General features: G+C 42.4%; 1 protein-coding gene across 2 annotated transcripts in view; it reads right to left on the bottom strand.

Moving 5' to 3' along the window:
* Positions 1-24,703: 24,703 nt before the first annotated feature.
* Positions 24,704-27,923, bottom strand: part of LOC144509624 (histone deacetylase 9) — a 728,394-nt gene continuing 725,174 nt past the window's right edge. For both annotated transcript variants that reach the window (XM_078238446.1, XM_078238445.1), the window contains one exon: positions 24,704-24,790. In XM_078238446.1, the coding sequence (XP_078094572.1) occupies positions 24,751-24,790 (40 nt within the window). In that variant the 3' untranslated portion in view covers positions 24,704-24,750. The remainder of the gene's footprint in view (positions 24,791-27,923) is intronic.

Below are 27,923 nucleotides of genomic sequence, written 5' to 3'. Positions count from 1 at the left end.
ATATACTAAATGAATGAATATGGGAAGCATAAGACCAAACAGAATTTGGAAAAGATGGTTATATTAAAGACATGTGACTCAATAGACCATAAGATATCCTTAAGGGCATATTATTGACAATACATCATCAAATATTCTCATGCCATTGTATAACTTGTGAATAAATTTAATTGAGGACTGTGGGGCTTTTCTCTTGAAACTTTAGATGGCCTATTGTGATTCCGCAGGACAAATTTTACATTGATCAAGGAACTTCAATTTAATGATGTGCACAAAATAGGTTGATCCTATTGATCCAGTCATGTCCCATTAAGCACAAAATTATATATAGCATTTATATTAAATTATTTTCACAATTATTATATTAACAGAAAATATATATACTTGGCAACATACTATTAACATTAAAATATTCTCTAATGTAATTGTTTACGATGCTTTCATTCTTTATGACTATCACAAGCTTCAGGACTCAGATATTTTCTTGGATGCACTGGCACAACAGGAAGCAGCCTTGACCATTTTGTTCTGATCTATGCCTGTGCTGTTTCATATCAAATTATCTGGTAACTTCCAACAGGGTATAAAATAGGACCATCTGGTAATCTGAACTGAATGTTATATTTTTTTCTTCACGTGCATTTTTCCAATCATGAAGGTAGAGTGTAACACTTTGTAAGACAAGGCCAGGCACCAAGCTTAGTGTGTTTAACAGTACAGTGCAGTATGAAAATTAAATTCCTCATTCTTCCATTAGTCTCACTTCCGGCTGTGAAAATAGAATAAAATAATAAATCACCTGCCCTGTTCCTTTTACTCGTGTTGAGCTTCAGTGGAAGAGTGTAGCAGGTCAAGGACAGAGATGTCAGCATTCTAGAAACTGCTTCATCTGGTTTCAATACACATGTACAATGTCCACAGCTTGTGACTTTAGAAAGAAAACTCTTTAAATTTGTTCCAAAACACAATATTTAATTATAACTTAATCTGTGAAAAAAAATCAAAATCCCCAAATGCAGTAACAATTTTTAGTCAAGCTCAGCAAGTTCAGCTAGAAATATAAGGTAGCATTTGTAATGTGAATAAGAGATTAAACAGCAACATGTATTCCCAAACAAAGTTGTCTTATTATATATGTCTTCTAGAATTCCCATTTTATTGTTACACATCGTAACAAATAAACATCTAATATATCAATACCAGCAATGCCTGTCTCTTCGATGTCTAAGTTAAGTTTATAAACAAAACAATATATATAGTATATATTATCAATAGTTACCATGATGACCAACCTTATATGTAGATATGATGAGTCTAAAGATGGATGGTCCCTAAATGTTACTTTGGTAGATTCATGATCCCTCAGCTTCATCTTTGACTTATGATCTGATAATAAATGCTCTTGGATTTTTACCTGCTGCTCAGGATTTCAAGGAGGCATCTTAAAATCAAATAGAACTCTGAAAATGTACATGTTCTCCAATTTAGCCATATACTTGATGGATCATATAACCTTCTGCTCAGCAACTTAACTCACTGGTTGGATCTGATCTGATTAAAACAATTAGGTTCTTGCATCCGACCTTCACTTGCCTCAGAAAGAAGTGCCTTTTTTCAGGGTTATGTGACAATGCATCTGGTATTGAATAAAGCTTTTCCTTCAATGTTAAACTTAAAAGTGAAATTCCTGAGCAGCATAACCCATTTTGAGAAACATCTACTTTATTTTCTTTTTTCCATTCACTGCTTCTAACCACAGTGAAATGGTCCCTTACACCATATGATTAAAATATTTCCATCGCCCACATCAATTCAAGACTGACATACAGAATGGCTGTGAACCTGACATAAGCATCATCTGGTGACTTGAATAATGACTTTTATCCTCCATCATACCTCAGAACATCTTTTGTTTAAACTTGTGTCATGCTGCTCTGATTTTTCTCTTCGAAATTACTATATTAAAGTCACATGTCTTTAATATAACCATCTTTTCCAAATTCTGTTTGGTCTTATGCTTCCCATATTCATTCATTTAGTTTATTAATTGTTTCTTTCTCTATTATTTGGTATTTTGTTTTTACACCATTCCTAGGCCTGTCACATCCAAACCAGAGGAAGGCAGTAAACTTTCAGATGTACTATTAATCCAGTCACCGAGAATCTTCAGAGTGGCTAGCCAGTGATTCTTTCTCTGATTTTCATTTTTTTCACATGGCAGTGCCTTGTCTCGACTTGTGCTCTGCTGATGGTATGACTGAAATCAGGGGTTGTTTGACATGAAAATTCTCAGTTTGAATGTGTTAAATACTCCCTAATATTTTCAGTGTTTTCAACATTCTCATTCATGTCTTGCCTATCCATACCACTTAGAGCACTTGTCTTTTTTGTTAATATTGTATGCACTGCGATTTTTGCTGTTTTCTGATTTAAAACAGACACATGGGAGTATGAATGCACCATTATTAAGGATCTTTTTGTTCTGAAGAAGAATCATATAGACTTGAAGCATTAACTCTGTTTCTCTCTCCACAGTTGCTGCCCGACCAGTTGAGTTTTCCAACATTTTCTGTTTTTATGTCAGATTTCTAGCATCTGTGTAGTACAGGCAATTGTTAGACTTAGGACACAATTAGTTCCTGAAAACCACATTGAAAGTTAAAACTGATTTTCCCATAGGAACAGTGCTATAAATGGGGGATTGGTTCCTGAACCAAAGCTGGAAATCACTCATGGGGTACCCGGTGGTGTTAAATGCTCTTAACCCTTGCACTGTCAATTCACTGAGGCGACTTGATATCTGCATGACTTAGCATAAGTTCCTCAGTTAATGTGGGAGATATAATGAATCCATTCAATCACTGTCAATTGCCTGTTTAACCTTGAACTCCTGTGAGCCTGAGTGCATCCTAAATATAACATAAGCATGTAAAAGCATTCAAATCAAAATGGTTGCATCAAAACATTTTAATGGAATAAAATATTTGTTTCCAACTAATAAAGATAGTTCGACCTGTTCAGTATTGCAGATAGGCAACACAGGACATTAATGCTCACATATAAACATGCTGCTGTGGCATTGTAAAGTCGAAACCAACACTGAAATGTCAAAATGGTGTGTCAGTTTATAAATATTATAACTGCTGTTCACCATAACTTGGAACATCATAAAGTCAAGGATTGCCTGTAATTTACTCTTAGTCCTGTTTGTTCAGTTTCCTTTCAAACATATATTAATGTTCAGGGTCTTCAGATCATACATTTTATGTCTTACTATAAGATCTATAATATGTCTATTTTGGATATGTATGTTTTATTGATGATCTTTGATAAACTGCTGAGATTTATGTGTCAAACATAAAAGGATATGTACATGGCACATTTTACCAGAAATAAAGTACAAATGGAAGACACATAGTTCACAAGCTGGTATGGTGATTAAGTCATTTCATAGTGACTTAATTTATGCAAACCACTTCCCCCTCTGTAATTTGTTATTGCGCATACCACACATACCAAGTAGAAATGCTGTTTTTTTTTAAATACTCTAGTTTTTGATCAACGGTATAATACCTTTTGATTTCTTTGTCATTTCGTGTAAATATAGTTGACAGACTGGCTCTGGAATGTTTTATCCAGTTTGCTGACATTTGAGAGAATCCATAGAATCCTTCCAGTGCAAAAGGAGGCCATTCGGCCCATTGAGTCAGGACCAACCACAATCCCACCCAGGCCCTATCCCCGTAACCCCACATATTTACCCTGCTAATCCTCCTGACATTAGGGTCAATTTAGCATAGCCAATCACCTGCACATCTTTGGACTGTGGGAGGAAACCGGAGCACCTAGAGGACACCCATGCAGACACGGGGAGAGTGTGCAAACTCCACATAGACAGTGACCTGAGGCCGGAATTGAACCTGGATCCCTGGCACTGTGAGCCAGCAGTGCTAATCACAGATAGATCACCCATTAAATTAAATGTGCATCTTGTAGCATCAATGAACAAATAAACCATTATAAGTAAATCAATGCTTTCTAATCCATGCATATGATGTAAAAAAATCATACTTTTAATGAAAATGAACTAAAAAAACCCGAGAAGTTTGTGATTCAACATGTGCTTTTCCAATTCTGTTTTATATTGATTTTAGAGTAAGATATAAATTGTTTAATGGGAAAAGACCAGGGTCAATCTAATCCAACCTTACCAGACTGGTAGTCACATGATGCAACAATAAAAGAGTTGTTGACTAATTGTAGCATTCAATCTCTCACAATTAATCTACACCAGACCCAGACATGATATGAAGAAAGCTCAAGTGATGAAAATCTTTGAAATCATATATGTTTATTGCATATATCATCAATTTGACATTAATCATAGAAACATTGTAAGCTTTTGTTTAATCTAAAATTTCAATGTTTTAGAATTATTTTGTTCTATGGGATGTGTGTGGTGACCCACTGTAACTACATGTTGTATGACTGGACACACTCCTGCTGCACCTGGCCCGAGACTCCTCCCTTTCCACCTGAACGAGGTATAAAGGTGACGGTTCCTCCTCCCTGCCTCAGTCTGGGCCAGGTTAGCTACAAGGATGTGTTCCAGTTCTTTGCGATTAAAAGCCTGTTATTTTCACTCACTCGCTGGAGTCCTCGTAATTGATGGTGCATCAATTTTAATCGCAAAGAAAAAAACCCAGAATGGAGCAAATTTTAAAGCCCGATAAATTAAACCTGGATCCTCAAGCTGTGGGAGCTGCCAGCAGCTTCGATCACTGGCTGAAGTGCTTTGAAGCCTTCCTCGAAGTCTCCGCTGGCATCCAGTCCGAATCAGATAAGCTGCACGTGCTCCACGCCCGGGTAAGCGACGTGGTTTATGCCACCATCCGTGACGCTGAGACGTACAGGGACGCACTAGAGCTCCTAAAGAGCCAGTACAGTAAACGGACGAATGAAGTCTACGCCAGGCACCTTCTGGCTACTCGAAGACAGCGGCCGGAGTGCAGGTCCGAAGTGCTATTTTTGCGGCCTGGGGAAGCAGAAAGAAAGGCCACTATGCTAAAGTCTGCAGGGCAAAGTCGTCCTCGAAGCCAAACAGTGCAGCATGCGACCCAAGGGAGCCGCCATTTTGGACGCCATCGGCCGCGTGTGAGTCAAGGGAGCTGCCATTTTGGACGCCATCGGCCGCGTGTGAGACAAGGGAGCCGCCATTTTGGACGCCATCGGCCACGTGTGAGTCAAAGAAGCCGCCATTGTGGACGCCATCGGCCCCATGTGAGACAAGGGAGCCGCCATTTTGGACGCCGGTCTATCATCCTCCAGGATCCACGGTGGCAGCGGTCCAGCTAGACCAATCCCAGGTCCATGATGGACATCCAGGTAATTGGCCACGTGGGAAATTGTTTGTTTGACTGCGGGAGTACGGAGAGTTTCATCCACCCCGATACAGTGTGCCGCTGCGCCTTTTCTGTGCGGCCAGTCAAACAAACCATTTCCTTGGCCTCAAAGTCCCGCTCGGTGGATGTCCTCGGGTACTGTGTGGTGACCCTTACAGTTCAGGGGACCGAGTACGAAAATTTCAAGCTCCTGGTGCTGCCACACCTCTGCGCTCCCGTATCCCTAGGGCTCGATTTCCTGACCCATCTTAGGAGTGTCACGTTGCCCGTTCTGGTCCACCAGAACGGGCCTCTTTTCCCTATCTCCGTCTGCAACCCACAGTTCCTAGACTGCCCACCGCGCACCACTTGCAGCCTTTCAACCCTTCAAGTCACCCCTCCCTCACTATTCGAACACCTCACCCCCGAGTGTAAGCCTATTGCCACCAAGAGCAGACGGTACAGTGCGGGGGACAGGACCTTCATTAAGTCCGAGGTCCAGCGGCTCCTGAAGGAAGGGATCATTGAGGCTAGTACTTGCCCCTGGAGAGCGCAAGTGGTGGTGGTCAAAACTGGGGAGAAACACCGTATGGTCATCGATTACAGTCAGATCATCAATCGGTACACGCAGCTGGATGTGTATCCCCTTCCGCGCATATCCGACATGGTCAATCGGATTGCGCAATACCGGGTGTTCTCCACTATTGACCTCAAATCGGCTTACCACCAGCTCCCCATCCGCCCGGAGGACCGCAAATATACTGCTTTCGAGGCGGATGGCCGCCTCTACCACTTCCTTAGAGTTCGGCGTCACCAATGGGGTCTCGGTCTTCCAGCGTGAGATGGACCGAATGGTGGACCAGAACGGGCTGCGGGCCACCTTCCCATACCTGGATAACAGCACCATCTGTGGCCATGATCAGCAGGACCACGACATAAACCTTAATAAATTCCTTCATACGGCTGCTCTCCTAAACCTGACCTACAATAAGGAGAAGTGTGTCTTCCGCACTCACCGCTTCGCCATCCTGGGGTATGTAGTGGAGAACGGGGTCATCGGCCTGACCGCATGCGTCCCCTCATGGAACTTCCCCTTCCCACCAATGTTAAAGCACTGAGGAGATGCCTGGGCTTCTTCTCATACTAAGGCCCGTCCGCTTATCAAATTCACCCTTTTTCCCCTGTCGGGAGAGGCCCGCTTGGCCTTCGACCGCATCAAAGCGGACATCGCGAAGGCCACGATGCACGCTGTGGATGAGTCAATCCCCTTCCAGGTGGAGAGTGATGCGTTTGACTTCGCCCTGGCCGCCACCCTGAACCAGGCGGGCAGACCCGTGGCCTTCTTCTCACGAACCCTCCAAGGCTCGGAAATTCGACACTCTTCTGTCGAGAAGGAGGCTCAGGCCATCGTTGAAGCGGTGCGACACTGGCGCCACTACTTAGCTGGCCGACGGTTCACTTTGCTCACGGACCAACGTTCGGTGGCTTTTATGTTCAACAACGCGCAGAGGGGCAAGATTAAGAACGATAAGATACTGAGATGGAGGTTTGAGCTCTCCACCTACAATTATGATATCTTATACCGGCCCGGGAAGCTCAATGAGCATCTGGACGCTCTGTCTCACGGAACATGTGCCAGTGCACAAGTGAACCAACTACACACTCTCCACAGTGACCTCTGTCACCCGGGAGTCACCAGGCTCTACCATTTTATTAAGGCCCGTAACCTGCCCTATTCTGTTGAGGATGTCCGGTCTATAACCAGACACTGCCCGGTCTGCGCAGAATGTAAGCCGCACTTCTATCGTCCGGACAGGGCACACCTCATAAAAGCCACCCGCCCCTTTGAACGCCTCAGCATTGATTTCAAAGGGCCCCTTCCTTCTTCTGACCGCAACATCTATTTCCTCAACGTTATAGATGAGTACTCCCGATTTCCTTTTGCCATTCCCTGCTCGGATATGACTTCAGCCACGGTCGTCAGGCCCTGCACGGCCTCTTCACCCTGTTCGGTTACCCTAGCTACATCCATAGCGACCGGGGATCCTCCTTCATGAGTGATGAGCTGCCTCAGTACCTGCTCTCTAAGGGCATAGCCTCGAGTAGGACTACCAGCTATAACCCCAGGGGAAACGGACAGGTAGAGAGGGAGAATGCGACAGTCTGGAAGGCCGTTTTACTAGCGCTACGGTCTAAAGGCCTTCCAGTCACCCGCTGGCAACAAGTCCTCCCCGATGCACTGCACTCAATTAGGTCACTCCTGTGTACGGCTACCAATGCCACCCCCCATGAGCGGATGTTTGCTTTCCTAAGGAAGTCCTCCTCGGGAATCTCACCACCGTTGTGGCTGACGTACCCAGGCCCTGTTCTGCTCCGGAGGCATGTGCGGCCCCATAAGTCGGACCCCCTGGTCGAAAAGGCCCAGCTCCTCCACGCCAACCCCCAATATGCCTATGTGGCGTACCCCGATGGGCGGGAGGACACGGTCTCTATCCGGGACCTGGCACCTGCGGGTGTCCCGGAGCCCACTATGACCTCCCATCCCACATCCCTCGACCCCTCCGTTGTTCAGGTAGCACCAGGTCCGCTTATTCCTTTGTCCTCTGTATGCAGCTCGCCTGAGCCCCCGGAGTCACCGCACAGTACCCGACCAGAAGGGACGACAGTGGACTTGAGCGGTTTCACCCTACCATCGGAAACAACACCTCAACCAGTTCTACGGCGGTCGCAGCGACGGATCAAGCCGCCCGACAGGCTGAACCTGTGAGGGGTCGACGTCTTACTTCAGCTTCGTGACTCTTGTATATATATATCTTCATGCCTCTGTATATATTGTTCCACCCATCTCACCCCCGCTAGACTCTTTTTTTTAAAGAGGGGGTGAATGTGGTGACCCACTGTAATTACATGTTATATGCCTGGACACACCCCTGCTGCACCTGGCCTGAGACTCCTCCCTTTCCACCTGAACGAGGTATAAAGGTGACGGTTCCTCCTCCCTGCCTCAGTCTGGGCCAGGTTAGCTACAAGGGTGTGTTCCAGTTCTTTGCGATTAAAAGCCTGTTATTTTCACTCACTCGCTGGAGTCCTCGTAATTGATGGTGCATCACTGTGGGAGCCAATTTTAAGTTTTGGCAGGCATTGGACAAACAATGGACAAGAATGATCAGATCGTCTACCTGACACCACCAGCAAGAGACTGCAACTGTTGATGATAGACTCATTTGAATCTCATTGGCCAGCTACTCATTATTTTTCAGTGATGGCCAATTCATTGACTTGTTTAGGTCAGTAAACAGGGATCTTGCCTTGATTCAAAAGGGCGGCATCATGGAGGAGTGGTTAGCACTGCTGCCTCACAGCGCCAGGGACCCGGGTTTGATTCCCGACTTGGGTCACTGTCTGCGCAGCCTCTGCACATCCTCCCTATGTCTGCGTGGGTTTCCTCCGTGTGCTCTGGTTTCCTCCCACAGTCCAAAAGACGTGCTGGTTAGGTACATTGGCCATGCTAAATTCTCCTTCAGTGAACCCGAACAGGTGCCGGAGTGTGGCTGGATTTTCACAATAACTTCATTGCAGTGTTAATGTAAGCCTACTTGTGACACTAATAAATAAACTTACACTTCAGTGAAATTAAGTAATGGTGGTGCAACAGCAGCTCCAAGGATATTTAGCTCCTGTGTCTGCAGGGTGATTCTACCAGGTGATTCTGCAATAGCCATTGACTTATAGTGTCATGCTTATCCTTATTGGTCAATGTTTGGTAGGACTGGTAAGAAATGGTGTTCAGAGTTCTCACTGCAGTCAAGGGGAGGAAAATAAGTCAGTTGAAGTGCTGATCCTTTATATGTTGCTGAAAAGCTTTGATGTAGGCTGGTACTTTTATATGGGCATTATGAAAGAAAATGTTGTGCCCTCTGTCTGGTCAAACAGGTTATTGCTGCACTCCTCACAAAAGCCAACCAAAGTATACCCATAGATACCATTATTCAACTTATTCTAAATTTCGGAAATACAGTAGGCTGCACTCATGATCAGTTCCATCCATGTGACCACCACCCTATGCTAACAGCCTTTATGATCAGGAAAAGATTCCACTCAGCTGCCAAGTGATAACCACCAGCATAACTCTGTGCCACTATTTTGGGGCATTCATTGCCCACTCCTGCCAGGTGGAGGCAAAAAACTTTGGCCCTATTGTTTCAAAAAATATTTTATATCTGGTGTGTATGCTGTTGGCTAATAAATCTATTCTGAATGTGTAGCAACATTTTTTCTGCATTAATATGTTTTCATATTCAATTGTGATTTTTCAAGAAGAATCCTTTGAAGAAGATGATTGAACAGTTATCTCATAATGTGACTGATGTATTTCGACAAAAGGAAATGAAAAAAGTAGCAATGTCTGCAGAACATGTGCGCAGAGGCTGAAGCTGCCATCTGAGACTGAGGGGCAGATTGTAATCTGCTCCTTACAGACCAGACTGATACTGCCGTGTGTGCATTGCTGGGCCTTGGCAGACATATGAACCAAGAGAGGACTCTACACCTGCATGCCTACATGCCTGCACGGAGTTCTGATTTTACGTCTATAAATTTATAGTGGCTGAAAATCTGCAACTCATCTTGTACACTGCCACCATAACTGGGACCGCAATACAACAAAAAGGCATTAATTAAATCAAGACCTATAAATTAGGTTTCCAGGCTATCTTGGAGTTTCGAGGTGGCTTCTCCAGGGCAGGGTCTCTGCATACCCCAAATAAAGTCAGTCTTGTAGTTGAGAAAAGTGGGAAGGTTGGGTGGGGAGGTTAGTTGGTGAGGCTATTTCCAAGGCAGTAGACCCTGCTGCCAGGTGTCTCTGTGTGGGTTACCTGATGCCTGCTTAGAAGGTATTCCTACTATGAGCCTGCAAGGGTAAAGCTGGAAGTTTCCCACACGGTGGAGGGCCCGTCTGTCACTGGTAAAATGCTATGGCAGTTAGAGGCCCTTAAGCCGCCTGGTAAATGTTTGAGTTAGCCTCTATGTGGAACGGCATCCCCACCTTCCCCGCTGTCAGTAAAATACCAAAAGTATTTAGAAGTTGACCACCAACCCCCACTCTCCCCCCACCCATCCCACCCCGCCAACACCCTGCACACCCCTCCAGTCGACCCAGCCCATTCCCCGAGTCCTGGCAACATCCTGGCCTATATTTTCAAAGTTTGAGGCACTTGCACGAATATTCTTTTCCCTTTTGCTGTATAATGAAGATGGGATATATTGATTTTTAATAACTTTACCAAGAGTCCCTAGTGTTTGAATTAGTGTGTTCATGCATACAACCTGGATAGAAATTTCCAGACATAGCTGCTGGCATGTGCTGAGTTAGCTGATTTCAGGCAGAACATCAGTGGAAGCACTACAATTAGTGTCAGTATGATGCATTAGGAAAGGGAAAAGGAGTATGGATTTCATTCCCAGTCCCTATTGGAAGTGCATGTTTGTGCTTCATTGGAACTACTGTCCTCAGCACTATAGTTTTTAATAGTTTCTTATCACTAACATCAGTCTGATTTCATTTGAGAAATACGTTCGATCCTTTGCTCAAGTATTCATTGTGCAAGACATTCCATGCTTTCAAATCTTCATCCTAATGCTTTTTCTAAATTTTAAGTGATGATCTCTCATCACTGACTCCCCAACTGGGGTAAGTCATTTTTCCCTATTCCCTCTATTATATTGTTCATAATTTGAAAAAATAGATCCATTAAATTTTTTAAACTACACTGCAATGGGTTCCTAACTATAGTTTTCCATCTTTGGCATTAATGTTGTGAATCTATATTGTATATTATTTCTTTTTAATGTCCCTTCTATAATAGGACACATGAAACTTTGCAGCATTGTTAATAATTTTTCATAGAATCCATACAGTAGAGAAGGAGGCCATTCGGTCCATTGAGTCTGTACTGACTCTCTGATCGAGCATTTTACCCAGGCCCCATCCCCATAATCCCATGTATTTATTCCACTAATCCTCTTAACCTACACATTTTATGATTTGCTTTAATATTCATTGCCTCTTTTTGGTATACCCCAAATGCTATTGGTCTTTTTATCACTATCAATCTACAAGCAAACATTAAGATCGTTTGAATCTCTTGGTTGGTCTGCCTGTCCACCACTCTTGTGGAGTGGGCAAATGTTGTATGCGTTTGTCAGGATGGGTTAAGTGTGATGAGCTTGATAATGTTTTCTACACTTTTTTCTTGTGTTTGTACGTACAATTAGTGCTCATGAGTTCTGCACCATCAGTCTCTGCACTCTTGTCTGATGTTTACTAGTTCTCTCCGTTCTGAGATTCTGTTGTAATTTTCCTTCTGAACAAATTGTAATTTTCAGCGAAACAAACAATGTTCACTTGGATTTCTTTTTTTCCCCTATTTCTATGAAGTAAAAGACCATCAACTTGAAATTAGTTGTCTTTCCATTCTGTCATTCTGGGAGTGTGACACATTAATCCCAAACACAAGTACATTGAAAACAGTTAGCTCAAAATTTCAATTCCTCAGGTGATAAAATAACTGTTTAAATATGAGGCAAAATGAATGGCTTTAGGAGAAGTTAATGTATCTTTTATTTACATCAAGACAATATCAAGTTGTCAAAACATAGTACAAAATACTGGACTATAACAATTTATACAATACTTAGTGACTAACATCTAGACAAGACAGCAACTCACACAATACTACAGTTAGATTACTGTGGACTAGCTGCCTACAGTTTAAATGTTATCTGCAACATATGACTTTTCACTTATGAATTCTCTGGTAATAAATGCTTGGTATGGATCCATTAAGAATAACCCATTTCTTCAAGATTCTATAGATTCATTTATACCTTAATTAAGACAAGTACTGGTACTGCATGTAAGAGTTTTAAAAAATGATGCGCACACTCTGCAGCCATCGTTCATTTCTCATTCAGAAAACAAACCATCACAGGTGAATGCCTTTCAATAAATGGAAGCAACTTCTTAGTCATACAATGTGGCCCATGTGTTTCCTGATGACAGAGTCATCAGGAAGGCACTGAGTCATCCATACCAGAAAGGCCCTATCCATCTTCAATCACTAGGCTCTAGTGAGTCATCTGACCTAAAACAGAGCAGTCATCATGATTAACTGCAGTGGTGGGGGGACATTGGTGAACAGCAAAAGTGGTCTGATAGTGAGTCAACTTCAAATGAAAATAAAATTGGGGATAGTGTAAAATAGGCTGTCAATTTGCTATTAGCCCATGTTGTATTCAAGGCAATGGATAATTTCATCCCCAGTACCTCCAAACAAGAGAAGGTCAAAATTATAACTCTGCTTGTCATTAGTGACATCCTTTTGAACTTGCACATGTGGGACCACAGAGGAGGACAGGGTTGGCCTTGAGAGTGATGTCCCCATTGTCAAAAATATCTGCATTTGTTGCTTGCGTTCACATGTACTGAGTGGTCATGTAGGTGAGTTACTTAGAGCTGCTAGAACCTGTGCAAGCATATCCCTCATTAGTGAACACATGCAGAAGAGGACAGGAGAAAATTGCAGAAAAAATATAAATCCAGGCACTGTAAGTATGTGATACATTTTTCATTACATTGAGCTGGTTCATAATACTTGCTCCTTTACACCTCAGAACCCAACTCATAGTTACATTGGAATTTTCACTACTTTGGTCCTCACAAAATAAGGATAAGTAGTGCATCGAGAATGCTTTATATTTGGCGTTACAGCTTAATACAAAATAATGATACATCACCATTTACAGCCAGTTGAACATCAAAGACTAGATTTAATGGGACGTGGGGATCCCTACCCAGGTCCCCACCCCCGCCGGAGAAGTAGGGGTGTGCCCAATCCGTCTCGTCCCGTAGGCATTTAACACTCGGAAGGATGTTAATTTGTTTCAGGCAGGACAAGAGTTTAAAGTTTAAAGTTTTAAAGGTTAAGTTTAAAGTTTATTTATTAGTGTCACAAGTAGGTACACATTTACACTGCAATGAAGTTACTGTGAAAATCCCATAGTCGCCGCACTCTGGCGCCTGTTCGGGTACACTTAGGGAGAATTTAGCATGGCCAATGCACCTAACCAGCATGTTTTTTGGACTGTGAGAGGAAACTGGAGCACCTGGAGGAAACCCATGCAGACAGGGGGAGAACGTGCAAACTCCACACAGACGTTGACCCGAGGCATGAATTGAACCTGGGTCCCTGGCGCTATAAAGCAGCAGTGCTAACCACTATACTACCGTGCCGCCCCACTGTGCAACCGTGCCGCCACTGCATCAGAGAACCGCTAACAAATCAAATGGCCAGTAACCCTCAGGTCCCAGTCGTGCGACCGGAAGCAGTGGCCAGTGCTAGGATTGCAACAATTCCTAAGACTGAGGAGCCAGGTCTGGAGTGAAAGGTAAATAGGGAAAGGATATTGCCAGGATGAATCTAGAAGCAAGTTGCGGGTAAAGGGACTGGGGTAGACAGACCGGAGGGGATGGGGAAGTGGGGTGTGAGGTGAGACATGGAAGTATCATGGGTCAAGTGTCCGTCAAGGAGTCATTTCTCCTGTTCCCCCCCTACCATCATTGCCTGCCACCAGCTTGGTAGTGAGAGTGTGTATTTGGCATGGGCATCTTGGTTAAATACCATCCGCAGACTGATCAGCCCACGGGTGGGCCAGCCAACGAATCCTTTCCCGCTGGTAAAATTGCGACAGGACAGGAGTGAAGGGGTAGGTGGCAACCATGGTGACCATGACATTTTACAGGTCCCTGTCTGTTGTGGGGGTGGGGGGGAAACAATCTGTGTCACTGTATCGCTGACAGAATACTCGGTTCAGTTGCACATTGGTAGTTTATTTTCACCAACGAGCAGAGAGGTGAGTGTAATTATACCCACATTGTCCATAGTTTCTAACTCCTTAACCAATGTATCCCTCTCTATTTCACATGCTATGGTGGAGCCATAGACATTAGAACAAGATGGTTGTGAGATTTTGTCAACAGAAGATAAGTTTGGAACATAACATGAAAGATATAACAGCGTAACTACTGGTCAGAGCGTTCTGTAACTTTTAGCAGCTTAATACACCCAACTGTTCGACTGGAGTTCTGTTGTAATTCGATCAGAAGTCCATCAGGGTGACTTTGAAAATGCTTGGGATATGGATGCCCTGGATCCTGGGATTCCCTTTGGATCTTGTAAGGAGCAAAGCCTCTGCCATCAAGGTCCTTTAAGCAAGGATCCGGGGGTGAAGTGAAGTGAGGGTCACCAGCCTCTAGTAGAGTGGAAGTGGACCCCTTTAAAGAGGAAAGAGAAGGAACTTGGACATCTGAAGAAGGTTAGAATTAAAAGATATTGATCAGAAACCTTCCCAGAAAGTAGAGGGGAAAACATGTATTGGAGTGTCCAGTGTCAGGAAATCTGGAGATACAGCTGAACATGGTTAGCTGGTTTTCTGATAATTTTGCTGATCTCGAGCTTGAGTTATTGTGGGAGATTGGAGCATCCTGATGGAAATTCAGGTTAATATGTTCTACAAAATACATTGAGGAAGGGGGGCGGGGAAGGTGGAGAGCCTTTAAGTTGTTGATATCTTCCAACAGAGGTATTAAAAGAGTTTGAGTATCATTTGTCACAAACACCTGAAATTTCCACTGGAATTTTTCCAGGGATTGGCAGGAAAATCAGTGGAAACCCTGGAGGAAAGGCAAACCAAGCTATTTATTTTAGAAAGGGAAATTCACCCCCAAATAGATTTTGCCACAGATTTATGGTAACACTGTATATTACCAATTATCCATAGATAACACAGAAACACACCAAATGATGATTATCAGCTTCTCCAGAATATAGCTTGTCCAAGCAACACACAAAATAACAGACTTTGTTGTAATTAATATTAATATCAATCCCCACACACAATATATTTCGACAAATAAGCTTTTGACGATGGATGGGAGGGAGAGAGGGAGCTTCAGCATTTGCAGTGATCAGTACCAATATCTTAGAAATCTTAGAAACCCTCCAGCACAGAAAGAGGCCATTCGGCCCATCGAGTCTGCACCGACCACAATCCCACCCAGGCCCTACCCCCATATCCCTACATATTTACCCACTAATCCACCCATCCCAGGACACTAAGGGCAATTTTTTAGTATGGCCAATCAACCTAACCCGCACATCTTTGGCCTGTGGGAGGAAATCGGAGCACCCGGACCAAACCCATGTAGACACGAGGAGATGTGCAAACTCCACACAGACAGTGACCCAAGCCGGGATTCGAACCCAGGTCCCTGGAGCTGTGAAGCAGCAGTGCTAACCACTGTGCTACCATGCCACCCAATATGAATGGACACGCTAAACCTTGGTCTGATTCTCATTAAAAGTAATTATATTTCAATGTTAAGTTGTTTCACAACTGCCTGCAAGAAATTTAGTAAATTTATTAACAATTCATATTTAAATAGAGCATTTGAAGCTGGAGCACAGTTATAAAACTTAGCTGCTCACCTGGTCTGTACTTTTAAATTCACTGCCCAAGTACATCCTGTGAGTACAGTAACTGGAACTGAGATTAGTTAGACATTAACTTATTGTAAATTTCAGATTACAGATGAGTATTTGGTTTTCTCTCATCTCTTTTTAGAAAGACTTACTTTGGACCCATCAAAAAGTATGACATGTGAGGACATGGTGTGTGACATATGAATATATAAACATTTCAAAATTTTGTCTTGTGTTTTAATGATGTCCTGAATTGAAGCTCTGGAAATCCCTCTCTAAACCTCTCTTCATGTCATTCCCCCTTTGGGATGTTTCACTACATTAAAGATGCTCCTTAATTGCAAGGTGGCTGGTTAGCTCCATTGGCTGGATGGCTACTGTGTAGTTCAGAATAATGCCAATAGGGTAGATTTGATTCTTGCTCCAGCTGAGGTAGACTTGGAAGCTGCTTCCTCACTCTGCTCCAGACAGTGGAAGGAAATGGCAAACCATTGCTGATAAAAACTGCCAAGACAAATGGCTCCAGATGAATCATGAGCAGACAATGAGCAAAGGGGCAGAGAAGTAATGGAATGGAATAAATGCAAACTGTTGATTTTGTATATGATCCCATTCAGATACTGTCCAAGGCTAATTAAATCTAGCCTTGATGTAGATTTTATAAATCTATGTCCCCATTATGGAGTTTCACATACTGGGAATATTTGATGGAAATTCGGGCATGGGGATCAAGACAGAAAATCTTTAGGGCTGATAATAATCTTACCTGAATTCCCAGTAAGTATTTCCACTACATGGACCTCCATATCAGGAGATGGATTCATAAATCTACTCTTATTTCTCTGAAGACACATGACAGACTGCCTGTTAATTTTTAAAGACTGATTGGTGCTAATTTTTCAGTGATTTCCTTGGCTGGATAAACCCTATGTACCTTGCATTTCAATGTAGTATCTAAAGCACGTGTAAAGGATGTATGACAAATGGGAATTTAAATATAAAATGACAAATGAAAGGAAATGAATTAATCCATGCTGGAAAATATACATTATATAGACAAAATTTAACTCCACTGTGTTAATTCATTGCAGTTAAGTACTCAATTAGAAAAAATACCTCTAAATGTCAGTCTCCATTAGCATGCAATGCTGTTTGATGCAATGGTTTCATAGCTAAACTGCCAATAAATATTGCAACAGTGTGGCGACTACCAGTTAGTCTTTGCATTTATTGATTTTTTAAGGTGTGACTCCCGTTCATCTGAAAAAGATTAAAGGCTGACTGAACTCCTCACAATTCAAACCAGAATTCAGCATTTAGTCAACTAAGTTACCCAACCAATTTATCTAGACACAGACATGCAATCACAAGTGATTTATTTATTCTTGGGTTGTGGGTGACACTGTTATTTATTACCTTTCCCTATTTGCCTTGGAAATATTTGATACAACCGAGTAGCTTGCTAGGACATCTTATAGGATAGTTAAGAGTCAACCACATCGGCATGGGACTGGAGTCACACATAGGTCAGACTGGGTAAGGTTTCCTTCCTTAATGAAACAATAGTTCTTTTTGACAAAAACCCAACAACTTCATGGTCACTTCTACAGATACTAGCTTTTTACTTCCAGTTTTATTCTCCTTAAACTGCCATGGTGAGATTTGGACTCAAGTTCTCTAGATTATTAATTCCCTTCTGTAAGAAGTCCATCATATCTGATTGATTATTTGATCAATTCGGTTATTATCTGCCCATTTAGGCTTTAATTGGATTTCTAACCAGACATTTACTCAGCCCCTTTTTTAAAAAAAAGATCTAAGTGACACAGTATTAATTGTCTTTACTTCATCATTTTGGACATCCCATAGTGAAAGTGGATACACTTTTTGAATTCAATTTAAATTCTAAAATAAAAAATACATAAGTCAGCTAAATAAGCCAACTGAGACATTGAAACTTTAAGCTAGTGCACAAACTTTCAGTCTTCAAAGGCTCCACTTAATCAGCCTTAATAAACTCATTTTTATTTTTGTTGACGTTGGATCTTTCAACTCTGTCTGAACTCACCCACCAAAAACTTGGGAAACATTTGACCTTTGCATTCACTCTGACCTGGTGCGAATTAAACGCAACACGACCTGCAGGTAAGACAGGAAGGCAAAACTCAATATCTACAAGTTCATTTAAAATCGCAATTGCCTCTGAAGGAAAGTTACATTCTTCTTTACTTCTTCTACAAATGAGACGCAATCATGTCAGTTCAATTTAGTGCAAAGAACTGAAGATACTTAACAACACCCAAGTCATTAAGCAATGAAGAAGTCAACAAACAACAGATTATCCCGATTGGATTATTGTTGTTAACTGTGCTAATTCCACTGTTCCTGGGTAATGCTAACGTCAGATGTTGCAGATGCATGTTCATTCATATGGTCAAGTCACACAAAGGGCAAAAATACTATGGCTAGGATCTTGCTTTGGTGTTGAACGGGATGGTGTGACTGGGAGTGAACAGGACATTCGTTCGTAGGTGGCACGGTTGACCAAATGCAATAGAGTCACAGGTTGCCAATTAGATATTAATTCAGGAGTTTATCAGCAAATCATGTGGCGGAGGTGGGTCGGAAGTCAACAATCCTGTCATTACTTCATGTTGAAGGACTGGGCTCCATAGTTAAAGGGCACCAGGTCAGGCATTCAATCCCTGCAATCCAGTAGCAACAGTTTTGCTGTGTTTTTGGATGCCTTGAGACCACAACACCTGCTAGAATCTTCTGACTATTCAGCCCCAAAACCCCCCAGGGAATGTCAACTGCTGTGACCATTTGCTCATCTTTCCCCTGGATGGCCTCAACTGCTGCTCCTCCCTCAGTTACTTTTTACCTTCCCTCCATCACCCTTGACATTCCCTCTGTTACCCTGGATGCTCAAGACCTCGCTCTTGTTCTTACCTCGATAACCCTGGATCTCCTCACAATCATGCTTAACCTCCTGTCCGTGGCTATCGGCCTTCCCTGTGTAGTCCAGCTTCCTTACTCTGTCCCTAATGAGTCCTTGTAGGTCTGCCATAACCCACCCTCTCTCAATCTGCCATGCTCCGATCCCTTTGCACTTCAACCCCCCAATCTCAGTGCATCAATGATTCCTCTGCTATGGTAAAACTAAGTTCCCATACACAAAAGTCAGCTCCCGCTCAGTCCAAATCCACCAGGAAGACTAGCTCGACTGCTGTATGCTATCTTTAACCGGTAGTGATTCCAAAAACATGTGTTTCTCATTCACTGCAGACTTAATTGCTAAGGTAGTATTTAATTTAGTGAAATAGTGTTTTAATGAACATCCATTTTATGCTAACGCATTAAAAGTAGATTCCTTTCACTTGCCATCAGGAAGCTCAATCTGCCTTCAATCCACCACAAACTTAATTCCTTATTTTCATCTTGCTGTTGGGAAGCTGATATTTTGCCTCCTACACAATGAAGCTCGCCCACCTTGTTTCCCGCTGTCGGGGGCAGCACAAAATCATACTTATGAAGCTTATAAAATTTCAGCTAGAAGTCAGAAGGAGGCAGCAGACAAAGCGAATAACAACTAAGGCATTTTTAAATTTACTATGGGTTGGGGTTACAGAATACAATAAATCTATCAAACAATGACCATGGCAATACAGTGGTGGATTTAAATGTACATTATTTTTGTGCGAGTGAATGAAAAGGCAAGCAATGGTATTCATGCTACATGAAACAGATCCGACCTGGACATGAAAGTAGGGTCATGGATTAGAACAATAACAAATAAATGCAAAAGTAATTCATGCATGAGCAATAAACATATACAAGGCTTAACACTGTAAACACTGGTGACACTAAAATTGCAGTGACTTGAAGCAAATGTTGAGATTGTCTGGAACATTTTAAAAGAATGTTTTTTTTCCCTTGGCTGGATAGTAGTAAGAGATTTCTAAGCTATTCACAGGCTGAAGCTAAATGATGAACTCAGATCCCTATCTCAATGAATGGAGGCTCCAACCTTTCCCAATGTACAAGTCACTGAGCTTTCACCATCTGAAACGTTGTTAAATAACTTGCACGATTTGGTTAGTATGTTGTAATTTGTTCTTAAAAAGCTTAGGTGTAGGTGAGGGATGTAATTATCAAAAGAAATAGTGATTCACTTTTTTTTGTTTTTTTTCTATAGAATATCAGAGGAATTCACTTGGTAGTGTTGTACAGCCTGGCTGTGGTGTGAGAAATCTAACCTGACAGCCATAATTGGAAGGATTGCACCTTGTTGAAGCACCATCTTTGGATGATTTTGCAGCTTAGTCGTTTCTCAAAGCCAGGAGTTCCCCATTAATGTCATTGTACTGACTGTTTAAATGAACCAGTCACAAAAGAAAAGAGGACTTGAGTTCTTCATCATCCATTACAATCATTTGGAACTGCTGCTCTTCAAAAGCTATATTCCTGTGAGCTGCATATCGCCAATTTGTTCACCATTTTTATTCATGTTTTTGTGCATGAGATGGATTGACTGTGTGGTATAAGACTATGGGAGAATTTTCAGATGAACGGCATCAATGCCACCTGTTTTCTCAACAGTATAACAGCACATTCACCTTTTTCCACTGCCTTAAGGGGGTTACTCTGAGACCTAATCTGAGCAGGCATTGTAAGAACTCAATAACAGTCATAAAAAAAATCAATAAACCACCAATACAACATCTCTGTAACCTTTCCAGTCCCACCACCCTTCAAGACATCGATGTTTATCTAATTCTGCCCTCTTGATCCACTATCATTTTATTATAATGGCCATACTTTCAGTTACGTAGGCCCTAAGCTCTAAACTTCCCTCCCTCCACATCTCAACCCCTTTACCTTGTTTTTTTCCTTGAAGGCACTGGAGTACTTTGACCAAGCTCTTGCTTATCTGACCAAATGGGTGTGCTTCTCCTGTCTGCACTCGAAGTGCTCCTGCCAGTGGGAACACCGTAGTGTTTCCCGCTAGCAATAGCAGTGCTTGTCAGATGGGATTCACCAGCTTAACCATTTAAATTTATGCATTCTGCAAAACATGTCGGCCAGCCCAGCTTTACAGAGATTTTTAAAGGGCGCCCGGATCTCAGCGTTGAGAAACAGGCCCCCTCCTGCCCCCAAGGATATGGCAACCCTGCTGACAATGGGAGCACCCACAATCCCACTAGCCATGAGGTTTCAGTTCCTCTTTTCTAAACAAATGTTTAGAAAGCACTTGAGATGCATTCAACCGTGAATGGAAAGAAAAACAAACAAAGCTCTTGGCTAGTGGGTAATTGATCCAACTTGTCAATCAAATGCTAGTTAAAGGTAATGGAACATGAAATTGGCTTTTGAGCTTTCCAGGAAGTCACAGAGACCTGAAGAAAATGCAGTGTTAAAAGAATGGAACTGATTGAGTAGATGTGGTGGAATGAAGAGGACCATGAGACTCACTGGATTGTGTCTACAATGGACTGTCTGATCTGCTGTTCAGCTGTCAATAAGAGCAGATCAAAGTTGCCAGGCTGCACCTGCTGCTCATTCGGGCTACAAAAGGGAATCCCCCTATGAAACTGATATCTCCTGTCAGTCTGAGAACTTTAAAGGGATCTTCTCACACCTGGAGCTTCTGAGAGCAAGGGCAATCCCTTCAGCAGAATGGAGTTGTGCTGTGGTTTTGAACGCTTCCAATTGTCCATGGGGCGTGGATATTAAAGTGACCTGTGCACTTCAACGATCTCACAGTACACAGACAGGAGTGAAGATTTTTAACTGAAACCTGCTTGAGATCACCATGCTAAGAGTGATCTCCACTTTTCATAGGACCAGAAGGGGCAGTCCAGCCATGAGGCGCCCATCCTGGGGAAGAGTCCCGAGGTCAACACCTTTCCCCCAGCCCTAGCCAACTAAACCCCAATTCCCTTGGGGAACTCTCCCTCTGCAGCCTGACAATGGCAGAAGGGCAAATGGCCTTAGCACTTACCTCCTTGCTTCCCCTCAGAGTTCCAGGCACGAGATCCAGCTTAGTCAGGACCTGCATTAAATCCCGGCTGGTAGACCACCTGCTGGGGGAGGGTGGGGGGAGCGGATGGAAGCAGCAAACTGAGCCATATGAGTAGATACGAGAATGAAAGCAAAATGTTGCAGATGCTGGAAAGCTGAAATAAAAAAAACAGAAAGTGCTGGAAAAACTCAGCAGGTCTGTCAGCATCTGTGGAGAGAGAAACAGAGTTGACATTTCAATTTTAATATGACTCATATTGTACTCAAATGTTAGCTTTGTTTCTCTCTCCACAGATGTTGTCAGACCTGCTGAAAGTGCCATCTGTGGACAGAGAAACGGAGCTAATGTTCGAGTACAATATGCGTCATATTGGAGTTGAAATGTGAACTCTGCTTCTTTATCCACAACTGCTGACAGACCTGCTGAGTTTTTCCAGCATTATTTTATTTCATCTCTCCAGCATTTGCAGCATTTTGCTTTTATTCTAATATCTACTCATGTGGCTTAACATCATATTTTCTTTCATAATGCACACGTGTAGTGCCATGGGAACTTTTATGACATTAAAGGCGCTATTTAACTATAAACATTTTAGTTGGGTTGAAGGGATCTGTGCAAAGAAAAGATTGTCCTTATCATTGTATGGTCAGCACAATGATTTAATGTTCCCCCTTCTTAGGCAGCTGCTATTTTCAGTGAAGTGAAACCCCAGTTATAAGAAATGACTGGCCAATTTGACATTTACTCTGATGAAGGATCATCCTGACTCAAAATGTTAGCTCTATCCTCTCTCCACAGGTGCTGTCAAACATGTTGAGATTTTCCAGCATTTTCTGTTTTTGTTTCAGATTCCAGCATCCACAGTATTTTGTTTATATCTTAACATTTACCTTGCTCTTTCTCTTAATTTTTGTTTTTGTGGCAAATATTTTTATTCTCCAGGAGTGATTAATTGGGCATTTGTAGGTTTGCACTTTTATACCCAGTTCAGCATCAAGCATTCTGAGGTCAGATAAAATGTAAAGTTCCCTCATCTCTATAGTATCAATGAATGTTAACCCTATCCTCAGGAAAGCAATCCTTACTGTACTAACATGAGATTTGCCTGTAGCCTCTGAGTTGTGTTGCCAATTAACTGCCATTTGGTTTTGGCTAGTTTTGCACTGTGGGGCCTTATTAGGAACAGGGTGAGACTGACAAACTCAATTAAGCCAGCAGAGAAAACAAAAAACTTCACCTCAATATTATGGGTTGATCTCAAACAGGGTAAGGGTAAGCTTCATTTAGTCCCTTTTTAGTCTTATTTAATTTATAATCTTATTTGCACCTGTACAAATGCTGCTAAGCCTATGTTTGGAAAGGGAGTATATATTATTTCATCCACAATAAAAAAAACACCAATTAATCACATCACAAAATGCAAATATTAAAATAGGTCACTTATTGGCAAAACTTGAAAAATTCTGAAGCTAAGATCGTAGCCATTTTAACAAGGCATCATGACCAGGTCCTCCAGGACGATGATCAAATAGTAATATCGTAAATTTTTAAAACAACATGGCAAGGCTATGACTAAGGTCTCAGTTCATTCAGCTTTCAGTGATCATTTTTTTTTCTCATTACCCCAAGTATGTCACAATGCTGTCTTAGCACTGAAGCCCAAAAGTCATCAGAAACAGCTTCCAAACTTGGTCAAATGGGATCATTTTACTATCTTTTGTTAACTTTGAGTTTTGAATGATAATACATTAGCATGTATTTATATATTTTTCTTGGTTAGCACACAGGTGTGTTATAAAATAAAATACGAAACAATAAAACAATCAAAATTATTTCTCAAATTTCTCAGAAGAGAAACGTCCAAACTTAAACGTTCGACAGCCAACAACACATTTAATTTGCTGTAACACAAACATTTATAAAAATTTTTGAAAACGGAAAAGGTCTGACCTTAAACATACCCATATGTAAGGGGAATATTATTGCCTGACAAAAAGGAAAAATATTGTCACTCGAATAAAACTGGTTCCATTTTATCCTCCCTCATTCTTCTCATTAAAGTTTATGATAAGTAAAAACATGTTAAAAAGTACAATAGATGCTTGTTTGAAATCAAGGTTTTGTTCAAATTTACAAATCAAAGAATGACATCGGATGCTCACTTATGGCCTTAATCCAGTGGTTGAAACCTATTTACAGCTGAAAAAGTACAAAACGAACTATGAACTTGGTCATAAAATCAATACTGATATCAAGAATGTTGTAGAGAAATAAATAATTCAAGGTATTATCGTATCACTAATCATTCTTGACATTGGAGGAGCACAAAATAAAAGCTTTTATTTTTTTACCGGTATTTGTAAGGCATTTTTATGAATGTGTTAGATTCTTTTCCCATCTTTTCCAAAGGCACGACGACAGTATCAGCCTGACCTCAGTTCTGAAGGTTTCAATGCTTTTAGAACACCCATCCTTCATGAATAAACAAAATGGTTTCAGCATATCACTAAAAATCTATGAGTACTTCAGCCTCCAAAGAAAACAACCAGCGATAGAGTTGAACGAAAGAAATTTGTGAAAATATTTCTGACCTGTAAGACATTCCTCTATTTGAAAAAATAACTTTATAGATGTGTCTTTTTAAGTGTTCCAAGATCAAGAGAAATTGTCACTATTCGCATGCTGCTCTGTCTGAAAGATTCAGCTGATTTATACTACCCAAACAGCAGACACGACGTGTCTGGGAGAGTCTTAGGGGACCGACAATGATGTCATATTAAGGAAATAGCTGGATGAACTTGGCACTTCACAAAGCTGGCTCTTCTTCCATTGGTTCATCAGACGTTCTAGAAAAATAAATACGCAATCAGAATGGTACACATGGACGTTTACAATCTCTGCGTGGGGTCACAGTTGAATTTGAATTATACATGATGTTTATTTGTCTTAGCCAGTCACTTATACATAAAGTATCTTTTCCTGAAGCAATATTAATAGGGCAATAGCTTACAATCAAGGACTGTCTCCAAATATATTGCAATAATGACAACCTCAGAAGCTGAAAATTAAAGTGCACCTGAAGAAATATTCCAGGATTCTGACTAATCTCAAGGGTTCAAAAGTATTACCAAGCCAACAATGGTTTTGGCGTGAAGGACTGTCCACTGATTAATTGGCCACTGGGTTTACAAATAAGTTGGAGCCATTATTTCCTTGAAGATAATTGTTTTTTTAATTCATTCATGGAATGTGGGCGTCACTGGCTGGGCCAGCATTTAGTGCCCATCCCTAAGGGCATTTAAGAGTCAACCACATTGCTGCAAGTCTGGAGTCACATGTAGGCTAGGCAAGGATGGCAGATTTCCTTCCCTAAAGAGCATTAGTGAAGCAGATGGGTTTTTATGGCTGATCAACAATAGTTTCATGGTCATTATTAGACTTTTAATTCCAGATTTTTATTGAATTGAAATTTGACTATCTGTTATGGTAGGATTTGAACCTGGGTCCATAGAGCATTACCCTGAGTCTCAGGATTGCTAGTCCAGTGACAATACCACTACACCATTGCTTCCCCATTTGATGTTGCCTTTAGATCGATGTCAAAATATATTTCAATAAACTGAAAGTAAAAATGATGAATACTCATTTAAAATCAATATCAGATACAATTCAAAGCCTTTTTGCTGAGATCAAGTGTGGGGTTCTTTGCTTTTTATAATTTTTGGGTGGATTTCAATGCTGCCTTCAACCTAATGCTCCAATGATATGTATGTTTCACTGTGATTTGCTTGCTCAGGCTTAACTCCAACAAAGTGCATATTCAGTGTTCCAGAGTAGCTCCAATCAACGTCCCAAGCTCCAAGACAGAAGGTGAATAACACTGTCAGGGTGACCACCAAGAAATCAGAAGAAGGCATTGCCAGTGGACCAAACCTTCTTCAAGAAGAGGATCCTGTTTGACTGCAATGATTTTCAATTTGTGGATGTCTTCCACCTGTAAGGTTGTCATAACAGAAGATATTCTGATGTTACCTCTAAAAATGTCTTGGGATGCCAGGAACTTCTGAAGGCTTTCAAGGTGAAAACAAATAGGGTGTATCTTTCAATCCCCACTTCAGAACTGCTGTTTAGTCTGCCATTGCAACAAAACTGCATCGTGATGACCCATCTGTACAACTCCTATATTCCTGTTGTGGGGACTCTCACATTCCTCGCCAGGTACATTGAGGTAGCTGGAAACAGCATTGAAGTCTGTTTGGGATTTGAACCAGCAAGTGGCAGGTCAAGGTAACCTTGAAAGTGGATGTCACAGGAACCACCCTTCACCCTCTTCCAGCATGATACAGCGGGAATTCAAGGCTACTTTGTCTATGTGGGGCTGCCCAGAGTTTGTTGGGCCAGTCTACTGTAAGGCAAGAGGATATTGTTCCGTGCATGCAACAGAAGCTGAGAGGAGCATATAGCCAACATGAAAGAGAAATTTGGCACCTGAGAGTGATATTCCCCCTCCATTGCAGGTAAAAACCCAGTCATCAGGAGTGCAGTGATCTTGGTGTTGCTGCATGTGGTGCATCTCTGACCCATTCAATGCCCTGCATCACGGCCGTTACCTGAGCAATCTTCTACTTTAACTGGACACCAAAAATAGATGATGCCCACAGGGATTTATGATAAGGGAATCTCTGGATAACAGGAAGAAAATCTTTCCCAATATCATCCACTACTGATGGCTACCTCTGTGTGCAACTGTAACAAGCTGTAAATATCCATTGGTATGCAAACACCAAGAGCTGGATTTTGCATACAGGACATCCGAGACCTCCTTGACACACTTTGGATGGATGGATGGTTAGGAAATGTCACAAAGGTCTCCACTGGCAGTCTGGAAGGACCCGATGGCGTAAACGTTTAAGGCGGCTGTCACTTGCACAGCCACCGGGAGTGCGTGCCCCCTGTGTCCCGAGGTGCCAAGTCCTGCAACAAATGGCACAAGTACCGCACTGTCGCCCTTTGGAGCCGGAGCAGTGGCAACACACGATGTCCGACAGTTGCTCGAAGGACATTTGCGTGCGGAACTGCCGAGGTCTCTGCTCCATTCTTCTCCTGCCACCCCACTCGGGGCGAATGACGGCCTCTGGTGGCTGTCTCCCTCTATTCTTGCGAGTGGTAAAGCCTGGGCCTCCTGTGCCTGCTATTCATCCTCTTGAAGATCAATGGGTTGCATTGCAAAAGCCATCTCGCCAATCTAAAGAAGTGGGGGGCGGGGTGGGTGGGTGGAGGAATCTGGGGAAGGGGAGATGGATCGAGAGGTTAAGGAACTCTGCTCATCCCCAGCCCAGCAACACACACTCCCCTACGCCCCCCCTTCCCCACAGACATCCAGCAACACACACTCCGCATATCCCCTCCTACAGATCCCAGAATGGCAACACAGCTCCATCCATTCCCCCGCCCCACTCACAAACACATAGTCAGACCCATCCAGTAGTGCCAACAGACAGTGCTGCTTGACAAGTCCTGAGACTGCAGCACTCCCACTTCGGACAGTTTCCAGCCCATCCCTTACCTGCAACAGTGCTTGCTGCTCCCAGCACTTGGGCCCAGAGTCAGTGCTAAGACCCAAATCAGCGCTCTGAGCTGGATTTGTCCTGAGAGGCCTAAATTGGATCCCATCAACAACAGCATCCTCCCACCACCCCCCACACACTCGCAGGCTCTTCCAACCCGAAACGCATCATGGCCACCACGAAACACACCCCTCTGAGCAGCACGGAGCCATTTGAAAGCAGAGACTTACCTCCGCGCTCACCCTCTCTGCTCAAGCACCTGAATGCGACTTTTATGCTTGAGGTATTTTCCTGACCAATCCAGCTGCAGCAAACGAGTTGATTAAAGCAGGTGAGCTGGGACGATTGGGAGTGAAGCTCGCTAATTATATTGTGATGAATGCAAAAAACAATTGCAAATTGACATTTTGCC

This window comes from Mustelus asterias, chromosome 2, assembly GCF_964213995.1.
Source record: "Mustelus asterias chromosome 2, sMusAst1.hap1.1, whole genome shotgun sequence".
NCBI lineage: Eukaryota > Metazoa > Chordata > Chondrichthyes > Carcharhiniformes > Triakidae > Mustelus > Mustelus asterias.
This window is presented reverse-complemented; position numbering and strand designations above follow the sequence as displayed.